General features: G+C 39.4%; 1 protein-coding gene across 1 annotated transcript; it reads left to right on the forward strand.

The window, feature by feature from the left end:
* Nucleotides 1–17,138, forward strand: LOC129720040 (uncharacterized). Its single transcript, XM_055671453.1, has 8 exons — nt 1–155; nt 220–369; nt 678–829; nt 14,198–14,297; nt 15,991–16,326; nt 16,374–16,494; nt 16,555–16,682; nt 16,749–17,138. Exons 3-8 carry the CDS (start codon nt 774–776, stop codon nt 17,079–17,081), a joined length of 1,074 nt encoding a protein of 357 aa, XP_055527428.1. The 5' UTR covers nt 1–155; nt 220–369; nt 678–773; the 3' UTR covers nt 17,082–17,138.
* The last annotated feature ends 8,968 nt before the right edge of the window (nt 17,139–26,106 follow it).

Below are 26,106 nucleotides of genomic sequence, written 5' to 3' on the forward strand. Positions count from 1 at the left end.
CACCTTCATCCCTTGAGCGCGTTATGTAATATGCGAATATCGATACTTAGCATCGAAGCGCATCTGAGAATCGCGATTCCGAAGTATCGATACTTTTATCAAACAGGATGCAACCATAATCGCAATTTTTCGCTTTCTTATTTTCCGTACAAAACGTAATGAATAAATAAATCTATCTTGGAGTTTATACGAATAAATGAAAATATGATTTCTTTTCAGCAAATCTTGTTACAGACGAAGCACTATGGCAGTTGAACGATGACGATTTGAAGGAAATTGGCATTTTAGAAAATTATATCAAAACATTTCCAATCAAATGATGAAACGGAGCGCAATGAACACATTCCACAAACTTTTCAAAATCAAAAGGTTTGTTTATTTCATTTATGAGACTACTAAGTAGTTATAATTCTTATCAAACAATTCAAGAGCATTCAAAAGTTCAGGGTAGTCAGAGTCCCGTTATACTGGCTTAGACCACGATACTGAAAATTGAACATTTATTTGTTCATTCGAACATTTGTTTTTATTTTTGTTTGTTCCTGACTACTAAATAGCTGACATTATGTTTTATTCACTCAAGCCAAAAGCTATTGAGCTCTAGATGGAGCTACTGAATTTTGAATTGGCTCTTAACTACATAAACAAATAAATAAATGAAAAACTTCTAATTGCAGATACACCAGGTTTTATCCGAGGAACCAACATTTTTGAAGACATTACAAGGAAAATTGCAATACGGGTTGATACCGGAAACAAAAGAACTACTTTTTATGAACCGAATCCTAACTAAACACTTTTTCGAAAAACAAATATTTCAGGATAAAAGGTATAATCTAGGGTATCATACGGCTCTGTTTTTCATTATATTACAAACAAAGTTCCATAACAGAAAAACAAACAGACGTACCACGAAATTTCTTTTTCGAATATTTGTCAATTCAAATGAGTTACAATCATGCGGAATATTCTCGCTGCAGCGGTGGTGGCGCATGAGTGATTTTTTCTGTTAAACTCAATTGTTAGTTGTTGCATGCCGTGCTGCTAAAAGATCAGAAAGACAAAGTTTTTCTTTTGCAGAATATTTTCAGTAGATGTCGCATAAGTTAGCCAGAACCACAATTTTCTTAGAATTTTGCATGGAGTGGTACGTCCGTTTGTCTGTGGTTCAATCCTGGTTTGAGTCGGCAATTGGGTTGTTTAGCTGTACTAGTTGTATGTATCATCTGAAAGTGATCATGTTTGTTGTATTTCTGAGAAAAACATTTGAAAAAAATTATCGTCCTTAGGTTTTTAAATTGTAACCGTTGTTACAAATTGTCCTTAGTGTTTTTTTTTAAAATGTGCTGTATGTTTATATGTAACTATTGTGTTTCTAATTTATTTTCATGTAGTTTGTTAGTAGGATTAGTGAATTAAAATAAAAATAATGTTATCAGTTAGGTTAGTAAGATACACAAACACAAAAATTGTTATACATACTAAAATGGGCCAAGCTAAACGCGGAACTGTTATACACAATCAGAAAAATACAACCCTGAGGGGGTGGGCATAATCAAATGCAGGACAAGGGAAAAAAATGTAGGGTGGTAAAAGGAGGGGAAATCAAGAGTGGAAAACCCGCCAAACGGTCAGAAGTACCGCAGCGTTCGTGTGAGAAGCAAGTGAGTAGAGATTTAGAAAATTTTTAAAGTAGCTAAGAAAATTTTTAAAGTAGCTAAGTGAGTGCCGAATATCAGCCAAAGAAAGAGTGCATTCAGGTAAAGAATACCACCCCACTTTAGCAACGACGTGCTAATAGTCTATGTCCGAATAGGACCTTTTTTTTCTGTTTTTCCCACCAAACGAAACGTCGTTCTCTCACTTCACACGAGTCGGCCTAGGTGGTAAAATCCACCTACGTCTAACCGTAAAGGAGTTTCAGGCAGCGACAAGCCCGCTTAATCCTCGGGCGACCGGCCCTAGCCGTAAAAGAGGACCCTTCTCGGTTGCGTCAATACGGTCTCGTCCGTGACCCATCGATTGAGTCAAAGAAGGGAAGACGCTGAAGAACCCGCTTCCCCGCCAAATCGCGCAACCGCCATTGCGATTTTGGTCATACCAGAGCAGCGCAGAACAGCAACGAGTTTTCCCCCTCCCCCGCAACCAGCAACGCAGCATCGCAGCAACAGCCACGTAGCATCACATCGGAGTAGCCGGTACGTACCGAGAGCAGGAATTGTTCCGCTAGCGCCCACCCCACACACACCCACACGCACATATTAGATAGTAAATTAAAAACTCAAAAATCTAACAGTTTATCCATTTAAGGTAAAAAAAGAAACCTCCTAGGAACCCAATAGTTTCTTGCACAACTTTTCCGCGCGAAGCCCCTCCGATTACCCCGCGGCAAGCCGACCCGGTGATTCAAGATCCACGGTCTCTTGCTCGGTGAGCTTTCTCGGGAGTACTATCTGCCCAAATAGTAATAATTGGCGCTCAACGTAAATTTCGTTAGTAATTGGAGGATCGAGTAGAATTTAAAAAAAACTAAGGATTTTTTTTAGCAAGGCGGCAGGTGAGTACACATTGTTCTTTGATTATTAAAAAAAAATATTATTGATAAAATTTTGAAAATTATTCATTTTGCGGTTTTAAATTATAAAAATCAATCGGCTCATCGGCTCATTCGGAATACACACTCCAATATCGTTCCATGAACGTAAATCACCTTCTGGACGACGAAGTGGAGCACGAATTATTTATCCGCGATGTTTAATTTGCTAGTGGTGAATCTAGAGATGTAAAGAAGAGGAAGCGTGATGAGGAAAGATAAGCAAAGAGCAGATTTTATCATAAATTCGATAGAAAACGATAGATGTGAGGAAGAGTTCTGTCTGATAGACGAGAAACTCGCCAAAATTAGATATGCGTTAGAGCATAGGAAAGCAAAGAAAACAGAATTAGCCCAGTTACAAACCAGGCTGGTGCATTTGTTTTTCCGGTTGGTACGATTAAAACAGAACTTTGACACTGAGGGATTGGAAGGAACAGCATTGATGTTGTTGAATGACCATTTCTCTTTGCTGTCCAATGACCCGGACGCAGTAAAAGAAACACAGAAGAGACTATTGAAAGATTTGAGCCAACTGAGCGTCCAAGAACTGGAAAATGAAAGTAGTGATTCCGTTGAAGAAGATGAACCATGTAAAGAGAATGAGGAATTACTGAAGAACACTAGCACTCCGCGAGATAGACAGAATGAAGAACAGAAACCGAATGACGATCTCTTTCAAAAGTTGATTGATCACATGGACAAAATTATTACATCCAAGTTTAAAGACTTAGTCGTTTCGACCAAGCGCGAAAAAAAAAGGTTTACCTGTGAAAGGAAAAGGAAAGGAAATTAGAACAGAAGTACAAAATAGAAAAGAGAATAACAGAAAACTAGAGAGAAAAATGTCAGAGAAAAACCAACCGAGGATTAGAAAAAGTAAAAGACCGAATTATAATAGGAATAGCACCGAGGATGAGTCAGAGTCATCTGGAGAGGAATCTGAAAATAGAAGTTTTTCAGCAGATTCCGAGGAAAGCGGAAATGAAAGTCAAGATGAGCTTGAAAAGGAAGAGAAAAATAGGAAACGAAACCCAAGACCCCTGTCAGATTGGAAGCTCAAGTACGATGGAAAAGATTATGGCAAAAGTTTGAATAAATTTGTAAACGAAATAGAATTAATGGCAGAAGCTGAAAATTTAAGTAAGCATGACCTGTTTAGGGAAGCAATACATTTGTTTGCCGGGGATGCCAGAACATGGTTTATTGAAGGCAAAAAGAACAACGAGTTTCGAAACTGGCGAGAATTGATAACGGAGTTGAAACTGGAATTTCAGCCTCCCGATATGGATTTTCGATATGAAGAGCAAGCGTCTCAAAGGAGGCAAAAGTATAACGAAAAATTTCAAGATTTTTACAACGCCATTAAAACCATTTTTTATCAGATGGCTGTGCCACCTTCAGAGCAGCGGAAGTTCGATATTGTATTCCGAAATTTAAGACCGGACTACAAGAATGCGCTGCTGGTGAAGGGGGTACGAACGCTTAGAATGCTTAAGGTATGGGGGCGAAAATTAGATTCGGCAAATTGGTTTTTGTATAAGAAAGATGGAGAGCAGCGAGTCAGAAATACACAAGTACATGAGATAACGGCAAATATGCCGTATCGCGAGTCGAGGTGGAATCAGAGGAACTGGAATGACGGAGAGCAGAAAAAGCATAACCGTTGGCAGAATGCAGATGAATGGAAAAGGAACCCAACTACAACTTGGAAGCAAAGTGGAAATTCGGGTCAATCAGGGAAAGCCAATGGAAAATATTTGCCAAGCCGACAGAACCCACAAGAAGGAAGCAGTAGAGGAACCATGGAGCGAAGGTTAGCCGAGTATAAAATTCCGGGGAAATCAGTTTGTTTTAACTGTCGGGGCAATTATCACCACCATAGCGCGTGCCTGATGGAAAAGCAAATATTTTGCGAAAAATGTGGATTTCACGGGGTCACCACAGCTCAAAAGCCTCTAACTAAATTCGTCTCGACCAGAGCAGAAGTCGACGAGTTGATTTTGCGAGTTGAGGGAGATAACCGGCCATTCGTCAAGGTGGATGTAATGGGTGTAGAGGTGATAGGACTGCTAGATTGTGGGGCACAAATGACAGTGTTAGGAATCGGTAGCGGTAAGCTCATACGAGACTTAAATTAAAATTACAGCCCACAAATCTAAAACTTACAACAGCAGGAGGATCAACCTTAGAAGTCAAAGGTTTTATTGACTTGCCCGTAACGTTAACGGCGTGACCAGAATGATAACCACGATCGTGGCACCAACACTCAGCCGTCGCCTTATTTTGGGGATGAATTTCTGGAAAGTTTTCAATATCGAACCAACCGTCACTTCAGAAATCGCGATGCTAGGTGAAGCACCGGGAGCAGAAGTTGAGCAGGAAAAGGAAGTTTTAACCGATAGTCAGAGAAAACAGTTGGAGGAAATAAAATTGCAATTTAAAGCTTTTAGAGAGGGAGAAAAATTAGGGGTAACCCCACTCATTTCACACAGAATAGAGTTTGCCGAGGAGTTCCAAAATGCTGGCCCCGTTAGAATGAACCCGTACCCCTGGTCAAGTTCAGAAAAGTGTGAACAAGGAGCTGGACCAATGGATTGAATCAGGGGTCGTCGAGAGATCCAACAGCGACTGGGAGCTATTGATAGTCCCGGTGATGAAGAAAGGAGATTCTGGCGAGGATAATGACAACCTCAAGGTGCGAATGTGTCTAGACGCAAGAAAGCTAAATTTGCGAACTCGCAGAGACGCGTACCCCCTTCCGCATCAGGATCGCATATTGGGAAGGCTTGGAGCATCCAAATATCTATCCACCATCGGCTTGTCAAAAGCCTTTTGGCAGATTCCGCTGGATCCGGAGTCTCGCAAATATACAGCTTTCAGAGTCTTTGGAAAGGGACTGTTCCAGTTCACTAGGTTGCCCTTTGGGTTAGTGAACAGTCCGGTGACGTTATCCAGATTAATGGATCAAGTTCTGGGTTATGGCGAGCTTGAGCCAAACGTGTTTTTTTATCTTGACGATATAGTCATTGTAAGCAACACGTTTGAAGAGCACATACAGAGCCTTACAGAAGTGGCTAGGCGATTGAGAGAGGCCAATCTTTCGATAAATTTGGAAAAATCCAAATTTTGTTTGCCGGAGCTACCCTATTTAGGCTTTGTTTTGTCGGAGTCGGGAGTGAGACCGAATCCTGATAGAATTGAGGCCATAGTTAATTTTGAACGTCCCAAATCGGTCAGGTCACTGAGACGATTTCTGGGGATGGTAAATTACTATCGGCGGTTTATCGAGGGATTCAGTGAACTGTCGGCGCCCCTAACGGATTTGCTGAAAGGTAAAGCGAAAGTTGTCAAGTGGGGAGAAGCGGCCGAACAAGCGTTCTCAACCTTAAAGGAAAAATTAATATGCGCCCCGATTTTGGCGTGCCCAAATTTTAAAAAACCGTTCACTATTAAGACCGATGCTAGTGATTTGGCCATCGCTGGAATATTGACACAAGCAGACGAAAACCAGAAGGAGCATGTGATTGCCTACTTCTCGCGCAAGCTGTCGACATCACAGAGGGCATGGAAGGCAGCAGAGAAGGAGGGAGTCGCCGCCCTAGAGGCGATAGAGAAGTTTAGACCGTATGTGGAAGGGACTAAATTTACTCTGATTACAGATTCGTCTGCACTCTCATTCATCATGAATTCTAAATGGAAACCCTCATCCAAGCTAAGCCGCTGGAGCATGTTGTTACAACAGCACGACATGGTCATAAAGCATCGCAAGGGTTCCGAAAACGTGGTTCCGGATGCCCTGTCACGTGCTGTAGAAGCGATAGATTTAAGCCAGGATGATTGGTACACTAAAACCTTTCAAAAAGTGCAAGAAAATCCACACGACTTTGCTGACTTCAAAATAGAAAACAACAAAATGTATAAATTCGTTGCATCCCCTACCGATGTAATGGATTACCGATATGAATGGAAGCTTTGCTTACCAGACCAGGTTAGAAATGAAGTTTTGTTTCAGGAGCATGATCAGGCATTGCATCCTGGATACGAAAAATTCATTCACCGCTTGAAATTGCGATACTTTTGGCCCTTTGGATACCAAAAATGGCCCTGCAAGCCAAACGCTATGTGCAGTCTTGCGAGATATGCAAACAGTGTAAGCCGTCAACCTTACCAACTGCCCCAACAATGGGTAATCAAAGGATGAGCAAATCAGTGCGTCTTGAACTGTCCTACAGATCAGACGTTTTTTCGGTTGCTTGTGGACTGGTCTTTGACTGCCTATAGCTTCAAAGTTTGTGTTTTGTCAGTGTGTCTTTTAAAGACTACCTGAAAGTTATTTCCCATCAGTCTTTCTCAAGACTACCTACTTTTAAATTTAACATTTGTTTTAACTTTTTTCGTATCACCTGAAATGGCTGGACGGAAAAAGAAACCTCGCATCGCTGCGGGGAGGAAAAGAGAGGCATCTCTTTCTGACACATCGAGTGTCTGTAGTGACAATCCTTTTGATATTTTGCCTGAGCAAGAAGCTGGGGAAATGGAAGTTACCAATAATGAAACTATACAAAATATAAAATCTTTAAAAAAGGAGAAAGTTCCACCTATTGTGGTAACTATTTCTTCTGAATTTAATATATTCAAAAAGGAACTTTCAACGTTTGTTTCTGACGTTAAAGTTACCTATCAAATTGGCCGTAGAGGTGAATGCCGCTTATTAGCCGACTCAGTAAAGGGTCGTGATCGTCTTGTTCAGTATTTAACTGACAAGATGTACAAATTTTTTACATATGACACCAAAAACGCCAAGCCGTTCAAGGTTGTCTTGAAAGGTCTCACCAACGATCAAACCGTTGATGAGATCAAACTTACTTTAACAGAATTACTTGGCATAGCCCCTACCCAAGTAATTCTAATGAAACAAAAATCACGAGGCGAAAACAGTCAGAGAACTGGAATTTCCCTTGTTAATTATTTAATTCATTTCAACCGCAATGAGGTTAACAACTTAAAATTTTTTGAAAAAGCACATGCATTGTATAATGTGCGTGTAAAGTGGGAAATTTATAGGAAGTATGGCGGAGGTGAAAAGCATATCACCCAATGCCGTACTTGCCAACGTTATGGCCATGGTTCCAAATTCTGTAACATGGACCAAAAATGTCTTAATTGTGGAGACTCTTCTCACAAAAAGGACACATGTCCTGTGAAAGAGAGTAAAAATTTTCGCTGTGCGAATTGTAACGGCAACCATATGTCAAATTTTTATCAATGCCCAGTCCGTTTAGCAATTGTTAAGGCAAGGCAAGGTAAACAAAATTCAATTTCTCAATTAAAACCAACTTCAAAACAAAATTCTCCAAGCGTACCAGTGACGCATAGTTTACCTACTCCTTTGCATACCCGTTTAACTTATGCACAGGTTACAGGTAGTTCGAACATTATACCGCCTAGTGTTGGTAGTTCGAAAATGACCGTTAATATGGGTAAGCAAAACACGCTAGAAAATAATTGTACACCTATTACTCCAGCTAATATTGCTGCCGAAAATATTTTTTCTAATGTCAACTGCCTGGGGCCTATTACGGCAGGTAAACTTTCTTTTTTGCAACAGGCAATGTTCGATCTTATGAACGCCATGTTGCAGGCAAAATCAATGTTTGAAGCCATTCAAATAGGCACAAATTTTACTATTAAAATTGTTTCTAATTTAAAATTTAGCAATGATTTTAAATAAAACAATTAAAATATTAAATTGGAATGCTCGCTCATTGAAGGCCAATGAGAATGAGCTTTTTAATTTTTTAACAGTAAATAATGTGCATATTGCAATTATAACTGAAACATTTTTGAAACCTAACATAAAATTAAAATATGATCCCAATTACGTGGTTCATAGATATGATAGGATTCAGGGTTCCGGCGGTGGAGTTGCAATTGTTATTCATCGCCGAATCAAACATCGTGCTCTTCCCCATCTTGAGACGAAAGTTATTGAAACTTTGGGAATTGAAGTTCAAACTGAACTTGGGATTTTATTTATTGCCGCAGCATATTTACCATTTCAATGCACACGCGAGCACAAAAATTATTTTAAAGGTGATTTACAAAAACTCACCAGAAATCGTTCGAAATTTTTCATAATCGGCGATTTTAACGCTGAACATCGTTCATGGAATAGTTCTCAAAGTAATTCCAATGGCAAAATTTTATTCAATGATTGTTCTTCAGGATACTATTCTATTTTGTCTCCGAATAGTCCTACATGCTTTTCTTCTGTAAGAAACCCTTCAACAATTGATTTGGTGCTAACAGATCAAAGTCATGTATGTAGTGATTTGATCACACATGCTGACTTTGATTCTGACCATCTTCCAATAACTTTTTCTTTATCACATGAATCAGTTTTAAACCCTATGAGCTCTGTTTTTAATTATAACAAGGCTAATTGGGAAAGATACAAAACTCATATTGAGAGAAATTTCAATAATGAGCTTGATTTGCAAAACGAAGTGAATATTGATTCCGCTTTGGAAGCATTAAAATGTGGAATTGTTGATGCCAGGAATTATTCTGTTCCAAAGGCTCAAGTGAAATTTGATTCATCAATAATTGACGAAAATCTTCAACTTCTAATTCGTTTGAAAAATGTCCGCAGACGTCAATATCAACGTTCTCGTGACCCTGTTTTTAAAACTATTTATAAAGATTTACAGAAAGAGATTAAACATAGATTTACTCTTCTGAGAAATCAAAATTTTGAGACTAAAGTTGAAAAATTGAAACCATATTCAAAACCATTTTGGAAGCTGTCGAAGATTCTTAAGAAACCTTCAAAGCCTATTCCAGTTTTAAAAGATGGTGAACGTTTTCTTGTATCCAATGAACAAAAGGCTCAAAGACTTGCTCAGCAGTTTGAGAGTGTTCATAACTCAAATTTGAATTTTGTGACTCACAAAACACAATTGAAATGAAGTCACACGTCAATTTGATTCAATTTCTTCCCAGAATTTTTTACCTGCAGTAATAATTGAAACTAACTTGAATGAGATTAAATCAATTATTAAAAATTTCAAAAATATGAAAGCACCTGGTGACGATGGAATCTTTAATATACTAATCAAACATCTCCCTGAGAGCACAATGGAATTTTTAGTGAAAATTTTCAATTGCTGCTTCAAAATTGCATATTTTCCCAAATTATGGAAAAATGCAAAAATGACTCCCATTTTAAAACCGGATAAGAACCCAGCTGAAGTTTTAAGTTATCGACCAATCAGTTTGCTTTCTTCAATAAGTAAACTGTTTGAGAGAATTATTCTTAACAGAATGATGTCACACATCAACGAAAATTCAATTTTTGCAAATGAACAGTTTGGATTTCGCCATGGGCATTCCACAACTCATCAATTGCTCAGAGTTACTAATATGATACGAGCTAACAAATCTGAAGGTTATTCCACTGGAGCTGCTCTTTTAGACATAGAAAAAGCATTCGACAGTGTTTGGCATAAAGGTTTGATTGCGAAATCGCAAACTTTTAATTTTCCAATTTTCCTAATCAAAATTTTAAAAAATTATCTTACTGATCGAACTCTGCAGGTTGTCTATCAGAATTCAAAATCTGATAGATTTCCTGTCAGAGCAGGTGTACCTCAAGGTTCAGTCTTGGGTCCAGTCCTGTACAACATATTCACTTCAGATCTTCCTGATTTGCCTCCAGGATGCACAAAGTCATTGTTCTGCGATGACACAAGCATTTCCGTAAAAGGAAAAAGCCTTCGTGTCATATACAGTCGATTGCAGAAAAGTTTAGATATTTTTTCTTCCTACTTGCAAAAGTGGAAAATCTCTCCCAATGCTTCTAAAACTCAAATGATAATTTTTCCTCATAAGCCTAGGGCTTCTTTCCTCAAGCCAAACAATAATCAAGTTGTCAAGATGAATGGGGTTATTTTAAGTTGGTCCGACAAGGTTAAGTACTTGGGACTAATTTATGATAAAAAACTTATTTTCAAAGAGCACATTGAGAGTATACAAGCCAAGTGCATCAAATATACGAGATGTTTATATCCTCTTATTAACAGGAATTCTAAACTTTGTTTAAAGAACAAACTTTTGATTTACAAACAAATTTTTAGACCAGCAATGCTTTATGCTGTACCGATCTGGTCAAGTTGCTGTTCAACAAGGAAGAAAACGCTCCAAAGGATTCAGAATAAAATTCTGAAAATGATTTTGAAGCGTCCTCCTTGGTTTGGTACACTCGAATCACATAGACTTACTGGTGTTGAACCATTAGAAGCTATGTCAAATAAAATTATTAACAATTTTCGACAAAAATCGTTGCAATCCTCAATTGCTACGATAAGCTCTCTTTATAGCCAATAAGTTAGCAATTAAGTTAGTTATAAGTTTACTTCCCCTTTTCTGACAAGTAGGTTTAAATCCCTACGAATGATAAGTCCTAATTGCGAAAGCAAACAAATCCTAACAATTAAAATTACAAATTTCTAACAGTGTTGAGAAGTCACCATTTGTGATTGGACACACATACTCATTATTTACTAATATTTATCATAAATACTTAAGCTACTAACAAATTCCCCCTTAAAAAAAAAAAGGATGAGCAACAAACCTTTCTAGATTCTAGCTTTGGATTTCATTCAAAGTCTTCCTCGTAGCAAAAAGGAGAATTGCCATTTGATGGTCATGGTGGACCTGTTCTCGAAATGGATTCTGCTAGCGCCAATAAGGAAGATTGAGAGTAAAGAAGTCTGTAGGATCGTGGAAAGTCTTTGGCTCAGACGGTTCGGTACCCCAGAAGTTGTGATTACGGATAATGCTACAACTTTTGTGGGAAAGGAATTTAAGGGTTTGCTAAAGTGTTGGAATATACAGCATTGGCTCAATTCCCGCCACCACAGTCAGGCAAATCCAGTGGAACGGGTGAACAGAACAATCAATGCTTGTCTCCGTACCTATATGCAGGAGGATCAAAGACTATGGGATACGAGAATTGCTGAGGTAGAAGAAATGTTGAATACAACCATCCATTCATCTACTGGCTACACCCCTTACCGTATACTCTATGGGCACGAGATGGTCACGAAAGGTGACGCGTCTACGCGATAGAGAAGTAAGGGACATCCCAGTCAGCGAACGGGACGAGCTACGCGGTGAAGTGAACAAAAAGTTGTTCCAGATCGTGAAGAAAAACTTAGGCAAAAGCCATGCGAAAACCACTAAAGCATACAATTTGAGGCATAAAAGGTTTTGTCCAACTTACCAGATAGGGCAAAAGGTCCACAAGCGTAACTTTCAACAATCCGTTGCTGTCGCAAAGTTTAATGCGAAATATGGGCCAGTATATACTCCGTGCATAATCATTGCCCGACGGGGAACGAGCTCATACGAGGTTGCAGACGAGAATGGGTAATCCTTGGGGATATTTTCCGCTGCAGACCTTCGCCCGGGTACTGCAGAAAGCTAAAAAAAATTAACAACATTGAAAAAAACTCTATGTTCCTCATTTATGCATATGCAGTTGCACTTTGCGAGGTACTTAGTCGGGGAAGTAAACAAATCCGCCATGTTTGATGAACCGGCTCTCTGAGAGTTGCTCCTGTTGGGGGATATCTCGCCGTTAGCGCAGTGTCATTTCTCCAGGGCAGCTCAGAGAGGAGATCGTCTGAATCGGTACTTGTGTTGTAGTTAGAGAGATCAGTGAGAGCTCGCTAAACGAATTAAATCTCTCTCAATTTATTTATGTACATAATTAGGTGACGTCATAGTTAGTAAGAGATAGATTGTAGGTAATATTAAAAAAAGGATTAGAAGAGTAGAAGTTTTAGGTATGGCGCCATACACAATAGAAAATGCGAAAATCGATGCCGTCAGATGTAACCATCAGAGCTTACATACCACTTTACAATGAACAAACTTCAGATAAAGAATCCACCATGATAAAGTTTGTTATCAGAATTATTCCTGTGAAAATCGGTATGGCCATCCGATGGAATGAGGCTGGAAATGAACGGAAATCAACTTAACAAGATCATGATACATAATAAAATTTACTTAGCTTGTGATTCACCAGTAGTAAAATCAAAATTAATTAACTTTGTTAAAAAAAATATCGTCCACACATTTGGTAGTTTCTGTTGTCCAATCCCAGTTGAACTGCGGATCGGCGCCGACTGATCATGCTTCATCAGCTCATCCCGAATATAGCCAGTATAGCGGAATAAACCTAATGAGCGGATGAACTGCAGAGATCGTTTACACCGTAATTTGGAGATCGTGCTATAATTTGCATACGCACAGGGTAAAATCGCACATGTTTGATTATGGCAGTTTTCCTAGTGAAAACTAGCTTTTAATTATCAGTTGATTTTGAATTGTTGTTCCATGTCCCCAATCGTTTTAGCAAGAATTTTACTGTTCCGTGTCGATTAGAGAATTTTGTTTGTAAAATGGTATTTGTCTTGAAAAATTATTTAATGAGTTACTACTTTGTTTAGGTTAAAATAAATAATAAAACGTACGTTAATTATTTATTTTACCGAGGCGGGAGGATAGTGTAACCGTTGTTACAAATTGTCCTTAGTGTTTTTTTTAAAATGTGCTGTATGTTTATATGTAACTATTGTGTTTCTAATTTATTTTCATGTAGTTTGTTAGTAGGATTAGTGAATTAAAATAAAAATAATGTTATTAGTTAGGTTAGTAAGATACACAAACACAAAAATTGTTATACATACTAAAATGGGCCAAGCTAAACGCGGAACTGTTATACACAATCAGAAAAATACAACCCTGAGGGGTGGGCATAATCAAATGCAGGAAAAGGGAAGAAAATGGTGGGTGGTAAAAGGAGGGAAAATCAAGAGTTGAAAAACCGCCAAACGGTCAGAAGTACCGCAGCGTTCGTGTGAGAAGCAAGTGAGTAGAGATTTAGGAAAAAAAAATTTTAAAGTAGCTAAGTGAGTGCCGAATATCAGCCAAAGAAAGAGTGCATTCAGGTAAAGAATACCACCCCACTTTAGCAACGACGTGCTAATAGTCTATGTCCGAATAGGACCTTTTTTTCTGTTTTTCCCACCAAACGAAACGTCGTTCTCTCACTTCACACGAGTCGGCCTAGGTGGTAAAATCAACCTACGTCTAACCGTAAAGGAGTTTCGGGCAGCGACGAGCCCGCTTAATCCTCGGGCGACCGGCCCTAACCGTAAAAGAGGACCCTTTTCGGTGGCGTCAATACGGTCTCGTCCGTGACCCATCGATTGAGTCAAAGAATGAAGACGCTGAAGAACCCGCTTCCCCGCCAAATCGCGCAACCGTCATTGCGATTTTGGTCATACCAGAGCAGCGCAGAACAGCAACGAGTTTCCACCAGCGCGCATGTGGCGCTGATATTTATTGTAGTTCGAGTGGGTTTTGTATGAAAATTCATACAATAATTTGAAGCATTTTCGTTCCGGCCTGGATGTCAATTCTCTGTGATAGTACTTCGATAAATATATACTTGTTCGTGGTCGCTAGAAGTATTTTTTTCCAACTGCTCATTTCACTATTATAATATGATTCATTCGTCCTTCGTTGTAGATACCCGTCGTGGCAACAGAAAAAAGATCTGGCTATAAAAATCATTGAAGAGTTTTCTCAATTGGAAAAGACTAGGATAAACCCGGATTCCCCTGAAGAGGTATTTTTTTAAACAATTTCTGGCGTCAGTCTCTAATAACGTCCGTCGTGAAGCAAAACGAAACAAATTACTACCGTGGACCCCCGCTAATTCACACGACAACTCAAACATGCTACCCAGCAAACAATTTTGTTGCCTAACAGGTTATTGAGTTTTAGTTTAGCCGAAATTCGTCCAATAGCAGCTTGACAAACTAGAAATCAACAAAAGAATCCCTCTACGTTTTTAATATAAACGTTTAGGGGTTGCTAAACTCGTTAAATTCGTGCATGAATTAGTTTCATTAGTTCAATATTATCGTTTTCAACTGTCAAACTGTTTACGTGGAAAAAATCTTGACAGATTTTTAGTTTTCAATTCTGTGGAAAATGCGCATTTTTGTATATATGTTATGTTTTACATAGGACTGCAAATCAGAGTAAGTCGGTCAAATTAGCGGGGATTCACGGTATAATAAATAAGCTAGACAGGTAATGGATGATAACAAAAGGACGTTTGAAAACACTGTAAAATACACGATTTGAGAACGATATCTGTTACTGTCGGTGGACGCATAGTTGTTCCATGTGTCATTTTATCATTTTCGAGATTCGATGTGTAGTTCGCCAAAACGCGCTGTTAGCTCTAAAAAACTTGAATAACTGAAAATAAAACGCCATTGTAAAAGTGGACGCATATTTTTCCCATAAAAAATACAGGTTTGTCCTACATTTATTATAATCCAGCGGTTCTCAACCTGGGATACGCGAATGCCTTTAGGGAGTACGCGAAAGAAAAGTCAGTAATAGCGGATAAAGCCCTTTTTTTAAAAATACTTCACTCGTTGTTCGAACTTGCTCTCAAAATATGACTGTAGCAATCAATCATAGTTCAATTTTAAACCTGAACTAGACTACAACAACATGATCTACCATTAATCTCTCCCACTATGCGAGAATATTCTGAGTCAGGTGCGCGGACAAAAAAAGGTTGAGAACCGCTGCCTTACATAATACATTCTGTGAGTTTCATTAATCAAAACGATTGACCGAAAAAATAAATTTTACCATAAAGACATCCAAACTAAGGTTTCTTCTATGTGAAAATATTTGCAACTGTCGATTTGAAATTACTGCCTTTGTGTAGACGGCGCCACAAGTACGCATTAGCAATAGGCGAACTAATGACGCTCATATGACTCCTACATTTGGTCTCGAGAACTAGAGTAATGATGATGAAACTGGTTTTTCTGCAAAGCTGCTATACAAAATAAAATTCCCTTCATTTTATTTTCAATAAAACGAATGTTATCACTGTCGAAAATAACGTAACAGTTATAAAATTTTGTTTATCGTTTAATGCACTAATCGTTTATTACGCATTGTAGTTCTTAAACGAGGGAACTGTGTTCCGGTTTAAAGTTGTCGGGGGTTATATTTCAGGAAAATATTGGGAAACATGATAATTTAGTATTTTCTAAAGACTTTATGGTCTGATGGTGGAACAGACTAAACGAAATGTCTTTATATTTGGCTTTAGAGCTAATGCGGAAAACGGTACGATACGTCTTCATGCAATTAAGTTAAAAATTTGTTTGTTTAAATTTTCAATGCGTATTTTTTGTTTTACTTTTTTGACACATGACAGTTATGCTTCCAGCGGCAGTGCATGTACAACATAGCTTTGTTTTCATTTACACGTATTTTTTCCACAGTCGTTCTTCTTTTGGCGACAAAGTGGCAAAGAACACGGGTGCCACAGTGGGATCATCGAAACAAGAGTAGAAAACATGCGGAAAGATATATTACCGGAAAATCGTTTGTTCCGGCGCGTGCGTCCAAAGAAGATTATTGTACCGGAGACATCCAACGAGACAGCAGCACTTCTTGCAGCTCTTTCTGCAACTGCTCAAAACGCCAAATATATTTCGGATAGTATGGCCGAATGTACAGAAATCCATCAATGGATACTAAATAAAAAATCGGAAAACAATACTCAAGAGATACTCGAAGTCTTTCCTCATTTACTCAACTATAACGGACTATTGGTATGGAAAAATTAAAATCATTCATAACAAGCATTTTTTTGACGATTTAGTTACACATTCAACAAGCGTATGAGAGAATACACACTTCGTACAACACAACTGCAGATCTGAAATCATTCCTCAGTCTTGCTGTGCTGCTCGATGAAAATTGTTGGCTCAGCGTGGAAGATTGTAAGTATCATATGTTTTGAAGGTAACAATACATTTTCATTTGTTTGTTTGTTTTTAAAGCTAACCTAAAAGGTTTACTGATATTTAAAAAAAAACTTGGAAACCGCGGAGTTAAGCGAGTGGCTGACACGAACGAACAGCTTTCAATGGAGGAGCTGCTAGCATGGCCTTTAATCCGGTGGATGAAGGTAATTTAAGTCTATTAAGCTACTTTAGAGCATGCTATAATTTGAAAAATGTTTACCCTCTTTTAGAGCAACGGCGACCCGGAAAACGTACAAGTCGACATCTATAAAAGTAACAAAACAGATCCACATATTTTGTGTATCGGCGAAAAGCAGTCTCGGGGAAACATGTATTTGATATTCTATTCATACTCCATATCTTGTGGAAATTCATCGTTACAGGCGATAGAGGTTTTTTTCAAATCGTTTTCCGTTTTGGGAATACCCATACCACTTCAATTGAAGAAAATTCACGATTTCCTGTCCATTAAATTATGGAAAACGTTAAGTTCGACAATAAGTGTGACAGTTCAAAGGTTAATTTCAAAAATTATCGACTACGAGCAAAGCCTTGAAGATTGACTGCATTTCACTTTAATATTTAATCATTGAAATAAATTCAAATATCTTATCTTCGAACCATACAATTGAGAATTTATCTGGTGAACATCCTGGCACATTTGCGGCTCTCCCGCAGGTTAAGTATTAGTTTTAAAAATTTCTTAGGAACTATCGTTTTCTCGTCAAGCGCTTTGCCAGGTAAGCTCATTCTTTTCAACGTTTCTTTTTATTATTTCATTATTTCGACCTTCTTATAGACGACAATTGAGACGTGACAATTTTCGGCTATAAGAAAGTTGCGAGAATTATATAGGACGACAAATTTGCATCGCCAACCCTGTAATTTCTTAAACATGTATTTTAGTCTAGCTTGAGTCAGTTTGACTCAAAAAAAGCTTTGAAAAAATTAACTCAAAATTGGGTAATTTTTACTAAGTTCCGCATTTGGTATCGCATACTCCAGATTGAGTTATTCAACCGAAATTGAGTCAATTTCACTCAAAATTGCTTCGAAAGAATAAACTCAATGTTGAGTCATTTAGACCTAACGTTGCGTTCGGTGTTGTGTACCTAATATTGAGCTAACCGAGTTGCATTGAGTAAATTCTACTCAAAACCTGCTTCAGAGGAATAAACTCAACGTTGGGTAATTTTGATCGAAAATTGTGAACACTGTTGGATACCTAGTATTAACTCAATTAAATGAAATTGAGTGAATTCTACCCAAGACACAGTTTAGAAGATTGAACTCAACGTTGGATATTTTTAACGGATTATTTCACATAGTGCTATATACCTACTATTGACATAATCGATAACTACTCAAAATTGGCTTCCTGCACGGAACGACCCATTGAGTGAAATAAACATGATAATGGGTACTTTTTGTTTTCCGTGAAGATCATTGCTTTGAAGCTTTGAAGTGCATTATAAACAATTGTCAAGAGGTGCAGTGCGACATACTATCGATTTGGGAAATATTTCAAGAAATTTGAATCAAGACTTTTTCTTTTCTGTTGTCATTCATCTTAAACAAGCTAAGTATAAGATTTTTTTTTTGTACATTTACCTTTTTTATTCAATTATTTGCTACCCTACCATAGTGCGCTTTCTTGCGCACAATGGAAGTGGACGAAAAAAACTCCAATTCTGATTCTCTATCCCCAAAACCATGGGCGCTACAGCTCCCCCCTAGCAAGTTTTAAGACCCCCCCCCCCTAGAATTTCCCAGAGAATAATTGTAGTCAATATAAATTCATCCCATACTTCCTATCAGAGCATCAAAATCAACACAAATTGAGAAGTCATCATTCATTGGCTGAGAACTAGTACTGTGCCCAGGATCGATTCTCAAACCTAGCTCTTTTACTTACCTCACTAATAAGACGAGTGCCGTGGTGGCTCGTGCTGTATCAAGGATGCATGCTGCTCGGTTTTGGGCTGTGTTTCGCCAGTTCCTCAGACGTCTCATCACCCGCAAGTCTCTTTCGATCTGGTCGAGCCATCGCGCACGCTGCGCCCCCTAGTCCACAGGGTTGCTGAAGAGAAGTGATTTCACAGGATCATCGTCCGGCATCCTTACGACGCGACCGGGCCACCGCAACCTTTTGACTTTCGCCAGGTGTGCAACGGGGTTTTCTCCAAGCAGCGCGTGCAGCTCATGGTTCATGCACTGTTGCCATTATCCGTCGTCTGTCTGTACTCCACAATAGATAGTCCGCAGCACCTTCTGTTCGAAAACTCCAAGAGCGTTGAGGCCAGAAGCGTTGATGTATCGATTCCGTAGAGAACTACCGGTCGTATCAGCTACATCGTCAACTTTTCACTTCGTCGCACTAGACTCGATCGAAGTGGTCATGCCAATACCCCCACCACAATTGGTGTGTAAGTTTGCATGTCTGAGAAAAAAGAGCCGTCGATGAGAACAAGGTCAATTTGGTTTGTTGTACGTTGGTCAGGTGATCTCCAGGTGGTTTCGTGGATGTCTTTTTGGGGAAAGCAGGTTCTTCGGACTGCCAGTCTGCGGGAAGCTACGAAGTTGACACATCCCTGGCCGTTGTCGTACCTTCCCTCTTTTTCGGTTAAGCTCCTGGAGCGCAACGATGCCGAACTGGTGAAGTTCTAGCTGATCCAGCAGGATCCGGTCGGCATCCGAGGCGTTAAGCGATCTACTGTTACATGTACCGTGCTTCTAATCGTCGGCCTTATTTCGTCACTAGATCAAAACAAAGAATATCGCACGCTAGCCTGGGGGTCTAATGCGGTCTCGATCAACTAGATTAGTTGAGAGAATTCGTTATCGATATGATATTGTTTTCGGCACATTTTGCATGTTGTAGGATAAGTACAACGATACACCGTGCCCCAGTGCTGGGTCGAGAAAATTTCCAGCTCGAAAAGATCCTCGACCTGATCGGGAATTGAACCCGATATCACAACCGTGTGGAAGAGCTAGCCGACCGACATCGCTAACTACAGAACCACGAGGTCACTAGATCAATCTTCTCATGGTTGCTCTTATTCCAGTCGGTTCCACGTGGAGTTAAGAATATGGCATTATGCCTTGGACCACACTGGGATCTATTTTATGCCGACTATCACGGGTGTACTGCTGGTACGCACTGCCCAGCCGTTTACCAAACCTAGTTCGCCTTAATATCGAATCAGTGTCAGCTGAAAGAGATGGTCAAGATATTCAATACATCTTCGGAGATTTATTCCCGATTGAAGTCATTTTGTCTTCTGTTACGACACTACTTTATGCGTTTTTAAATAGGCACATTGTAATCTTTTTCCTATTTTTTTTAAATGAAGTGTATGAATACTAGACCCCCCCCCCCCCCCCTCTAGAAATTTTCCTTAGTTGCACCCATGGGCGAAATCTACTTTATATCAAAACGAAATAGAATGAGGAATACGCCCTTTTTGTTTTTTACGTTAGTAAAAGGAGAAACTTGACTTTGTCTTGATGAATGGGCGAAATCAAAATTGTCAACAAAATAAACATTAGAAGCAAAGGGCGTATTCCAATACAATAACGTAAACACGGCGCACAGTAAAGAGCGATACTGTCGAGCAAATGAAAATAAGGCGCATAGTAAAGGGCGATACTGACAATATCGTTGTTTGGTATAACCTTAGAAGGTCTCCTGGGTGGGCACCCCACCAGGTTCCGGTAATCGTACGAAGAAAGTTAATCCTCTGTTGGCATTTTCGAGTCAGATACCTTATATGACAAGCCCAGGTGCATTTAGAGTCGAACCAGACCCCGAGATATTTAGCGACTAAAACCTGAGAGATCGTTTTACCCGTTAGTAGGAGCTGTAGCTAAGCTGGGTTATGCTTCCTAGAAAAAACGACCAACTCAGTTTTCTCCGGAGAGAATTCGATACCCAGCTTAAGAGCCCATTCAGACAAATTGTCTAAGGTATCTTGCAATGGTCCTTGCAGATCGCTAGCCTCGCTACCAGTAATGGATACAACGCTATCGTCTGCAAGTTGCCTTAGCGTGCATGAATTTGCAAGACATTCATCGATGTCATTGACGTAAAAATTATATAAGAGAGGACTTAAACATGAGCCCTGGGGAAGGCCCATACCACTAATTCGGGAAGTTGTCGAATCGCCATGTGAGAAATACATATGCTTTTCTGACAACAAATTGAGCAAAAAGTTATTCAAATTTGGTGAAAGTCCCTGCGAATGAAGTTTCGCGCTTAAAACATATATATATATATATATATATATATATATATATATATATATATATATATATATATATATATATATATATATATATATATATATATATATATATATATATATATATATATATATATATATATATATATATATATATATATATATATATATATATATTGTTTTTCTTTGTTTATTGTTTCTTCGTCTTCGATGTAAAATCGTACAGACTAAATCTTAAACTATGTGTCTAATCGATTGATCGTTTTCGATATACCATACTCGTGGAAACTGCTTACTTCATTGTATGCTCTTAAACTGGAGCTAAATGGACTGAAATGGCCGTAATTAGTTCTATGTACGGGAAGATTGATGGCTGAAAAGCTTTGAAGATTACGTCGAGGGATGTTAAAGCTGATTTGCTGCAACAGTTCCGGACAGTCGATGTTCCCTTCGATGATGTCGAATATAAACATCCGCTGGAGCCTAATCCGACGAGTTGATAAAGTATCTAAGCTGATAAGCATACAGCGTGCTGAGTAATCAGGTAGAGCCATAGGATCCCTCAATGAAAGTCTGTGTAATGCATAATCCACAAATTTCTTTTGTATTCGTTCAATTTTAGCAGTAAGAGTCACCTGATACGGTGCCCAGATTGCAACCGCATACTCTAGGATGCTGCGAACCAAGGTACAGAAAAGCGTTTTTCTTCGTAACAACCCCAGCATTGCAAATGCTTTGGCTGTAACGATTGAAATGTGATCGTGGAACTGCAACTCAGAATCAATTGTGACACCTAGATCGCGAATGGACTGGACCCGTTCCAGCGTAATGCTATTGATGCGGTATGGATAATTGATTGCATCTAGGCGACGAGTAAATGTGATCAATTTGCATTTAGTAACATTCAAGTTCATTCCATTTTCACGACACCACAATAAGAGCTCGTCTATATCGCTTTGCAAGGCTAAACAGTCCAGCTCGGATGAAACTACTCGGTATAGTTTTAGATCGTCAGCAAAAATTTGTTTCGGAGACCTCAGCCGGGAACAAACATCATTTACGAACAGGTTGAAGATAAGTGGACCAAGCACGCTTCCTTGTGGCACACCTGAAGTGATGACGAATTCTCTGGAGTACGCTGAGTTAACACAGCCTGATGCTTTTCGATTTAAGAGGTAGGAGTGTAGCCATTCGATGATATGTTCTGGTAATCCCATATGCTTGAACTTTTCAATGGCGTAATTGTGTGGAACAACATCGAACGCTTTAGAAAAGTCGAAATAGACCGAATCAACTTGCTTTCTGTTTTCGATTTCTTTAAATAAGTAGTTCATGTAACACATTAGGTTAGACGTTGTTGACCTGTGCTGCATAAACCCATGTTGGTGCTCTGATATCACAGATTTTACAGCTCTGTAGAGTACAGTTTGAATCATTGTTTCGAATACCTTTGCAAGTGAACACAAGATTGATACTCCACGATAATTTTCTACATGATGAGTACTGCCTGACTTATGAATAGGCACAATTCTGGAGAATTTCCAGATATCTGGGAAAGTCTTATTTAAAAGCGATAGATTGAATAGACAAGCAACAGGAAAAGCCAATGAAGATGCACAATTTTTCAGGAACAGTGGCGGTAATCCATCGACCCAGGCTCCTTTAGTCGGGTCAATGTGTTCGAGTTCTGTTTGAACTTCGCTGGTTGAAGGAGTAAATACTGGGAAATTGATGTCATACGTTGGTACTCGCTGAAAAGAGTCTGGATGCAAAGCGGGTGTCATTGTGCTATAAACACTTACAAAGAAATTGGCAAATAGGTTGGCCGCTTCGTAATTAGAGATAGAACTTGTCCCGTTATGTTCAACATTGGATGGTATCCTGGGGCTCGCCTTCAAAGACTTGATATGTTTCCAAAAAGACTTCGGATTCTGCCTCAAGTTCTGCTCTACATTCAGCAAGGTGTTCTTTATATACAGCTTCCATGTCACGAAGAGAGTTGCAATTTTCTGTGGTTCTTGATTTAAAATAACGTTTTCGCATTTTATGAAGCATGTTCCTCATTTGGCGAAGCTCAGCTGTCCACCAAGGCTTACGCATTGGAACGCTGGAAAGACGTCTTCATTTACGCGGGACATTTGCAGTCAGAACTTCCAACAGTTTTTCATAGAAGATAGACACATCCACATCAATTGAATCACCTATTAGATAGTGGCGCCAGTCGATAGACATAATGACGTTATTTAAAGCATCGAAGTCAAAGTTTTTAAAGTTTAACGCCATAAAACCAGTTTCTTGCTCACTTTCCTCGAAAACGTCATTGTCAACATCAAGCAAAACGACTAACGGCTTGTGAAAAGGATCAACTCGTAGGAGTGGCTCAGCGGGTTCAAACACGTCCACCTCATCAGGTACGTTAACAAAAGCCAAATCAAGCAACCGTCCCATTGAATTTGTAAACTGGTTAACTTGTAGAAGTCCGTAAGAAAGCAGTGATTCAGTGAGTTCTAATTCATGTTCGGAAAATGCATTAATGGGTAAATAACCATGAAGATCTTCATCAAGTTGCCACACGAGGTTCGGTAAGTTATAGTCTCCCTAAACCATCAGAATATCAGCGTCTTTTAAACGATCAGAGACGTCAAGAATTGTCGCACAGTGAGCCTTGTATAAATCAACGGCAGCGTTTGGAGCCAAATAAACGGAGCACAGATAAAGTGAGCGAGTACGAAAATCGATCCGAACAACCATTTGCTCAAGATGATCACAATCTGGTATTGAGATTGAAACACATTTGAGATTGGATTTTACTGCAACAAGTGTTCCACCGCCCCTTGAAAAATCGCTGGTTAACTCACTGCGATCACATCGAAACAGACAGTATTCAGTCGACAGCTCTGAATCGAGTATGTCGGGTCGGAGCCAGGTTTCAGTGAACACCAAAATATCGTAGTCTCAACTAGAGAGCATCAGCTTCAAATCTTTCGTCTTGGTTCGTAGGCCTCTCACATTCTGGTAGTAAACTGTCAGAAGATGTTTGCTCACAGCGGCAGCACGGGTGGTGGCATCAAATCGGTTATAGCTCTGACGATCGTCATTACGGCTGAAACCGGAAGATTGATTAGGCAGAGTATGCGTTTCAGCCACTGAATACTCGCCTGTTGGGGGATTTCGGAAGATCTCCTCCTCTACCACGACATCAGGACCAAGACGTCTTTGATGGCTGGAACAATTGATGGTTGAAAACGGCGGTGGTGCTGGTGGTAACACGACTGAGTCGGGAGAGTTGGAGACTTCCTGATTGCTGTATAACGTGCGTGCGTCTTGGTGGGGCTTCAATGAAAATCGAGCCTGTTTTTGGTGCCGGTTTATTTATCGGTGGATGACTGGAAGGTTCGGAAATATCAGGTGTTGAATTAAATTCAGTAGAATACTTGCCAGTGCTAGCAAGCTGGAAGACCCCTTCTCCATACTCAAACACAGGACCGGGACGACTGATGAGCGCTGGCTGCAGTGGCGCGACTGTGATGAGCGGATGGGGGGCTTCCAATTTGCACAATTCGGCGCGCCCCGGGCAGGATCCAAATAAAACAGATTGGTCGTCGATAGAATTCGTCAAGTTGATTGTGGATAAGTCTTCATGCGATGATTTGGCTGGAATAAGCGTTGTATGGACACAAACATCCATCGGTGATCCCACGATTAATTGAGAGGTGTAGCATGTATGCTGTCTGAAGCTGGTGGTTGCATTCAGCAGTCCATGATGGGAGTGATTGGTGATGATGCCGCCTGGTGGAGTAATAAAGGGGCCGCAAGCACGTTTGTCGGCGTTGGGAGGTGAAATTTTATGGTTCCATAGTTTTCGAATTCCTGAAATAGAAGTCCTTCAGGCCATGTTTCAGGGTCCAGAGCTTTCTGCTTGAGCGATTTGTCCAGTCCAATTTTGAACGACACGAAGGAAAGTGATTCAATGGCTTTGCCTTTTGGTACAAGCTTAACCACTACTGGATTATTTTCTATATTGAGGTAGGCTTTCGACATATCACAAACAGCCTCCACAGTAACATCCGGGCGAATCCGTGACAGATAAAGCCAGAATCTTTGGTCTGCTTCATTTTTGCAAACAGGCACTGACATAACGTTGTCAAGCGGCTTTTTGCTACCCACGCGACAGACTTTCAATGCGCGCGCATTTGATTCCAATACACGAGGACGCTTTACAGCTCTACGGTGGTCGACCGTGGGCCAACGAGGACTAGCTGCTGGCGAGGCGTGAGTTGTTGGTTTAGAATGCAGTTGTTTGATTTCCGAGCGTAGTTCAGTAATTGCAGATGCCAGCGAATTAAGTGGTGACTTTCCATCGGCTTGACACGAAAAAGCACGAAAATGCGAATTCGCGAACAGCACAACCATCGCACATCCAAAAAAGATTTTTCTTGCTTGATGTGAGATATGATTGCATCGCGCGTGTTACTCCAGAGCATTCATTCAAGTGGAAAAAGCCTCCACAATAGCCGCGGCAGATAACAATATCGATGCCAGTTATAGCTGCTGAGCATTTCATGCATTGCTTTGCCACCGTGCGCCTTAGCGTAGACTTCAAGCGGTGCTTGCAAATATCTCAATCGGAGGAAAAGCTCACACGAACCAAAATTGAGCAGTAGAAGTTCACAATATTTGTCGACAGATGTCGCTTCGGCAGAAAAAATCGGCGTGGAGAGTAGTAGCCCTTTGTTGATTTAAAAGAATACAAAATTCATACACTCGCGAAATAAATAATTCGGCCCAAACGGAGCAGCGCACAATCGCACAATTGAGCAGAAAATTCACACACATGTATATATATATATATATATATATATATATATATATATATATATATATATATATATATATATATATATATATATATATATATTTATATATATATATATATATATATATATATATATATATATATATATATATATATATATATATATATATATATATATATATATATATATATATATATATATATATATATATATATATATATATATATATATATATATATATATATATATATATATATATATATATATATTGGGAATAGTGTAGTTGTGGAACCGGCCTTCAATTCTCAACAAACACAACCTGTCGCTGATTGCCTGCCGCTTTGGTGGTACAGTGCCTTGCGGCCACAAATCCACCGTACCTTCTCTCCTTTCAGGCGAAGCTCCTGGAGCGCAACGATGTCGAAGTAGCGGGGTTCTAGCTGATCCAGCAGATTCCTGTCGACAACCGGGTCGTTAAGCGATCTACTGTTACATGTATTGAGCTTCTTATCGTCGTCCTTATTTTG

This window comes from Wyeomyia smithii, chromosome 2 (genome assembly GCF_029784165.1).
Source record: "Wyeomyia smithii strain HCP4-BCI-WySm-NY-G18 chromosome 2, ASM2978416v1, whole genome shotgun sequence".
Classification (NCBI taxonomy): Eukaryota; Metazoa; Arthropoda; class Insecta; order Diptera; family Culicidae; genus Wyeomyia; species Wyeomyia smithii.

What these genes read in the sequence shown, in the direction of transcription:
- LOC129720040 (XM_055671453.1), top strand. Translation starts at nt 774, where the DNA reads ATGAACCGAATCCTAACTAAACACTTTTTCGAAAAACAAATATTTCAG. An exon ending in ACCCGGATTCCCCTGAAGAG is followed by an intron (nt 14,298 to 15,990) that starts GTATTTTTTTAA and finishes TTTTTTCCACAG; the next exon opens with TCGTTCTTCTTTTGGCGACA. An exon ending in TTGGCTCAGCGTGGAAGATT is followed by an intron (nt 16,495 to 16,554) that starts GTAAGTATCATA and finishes TTGTTTTTAAAG; the next exon opens with CTAACCTAAAAGGTTTACTG.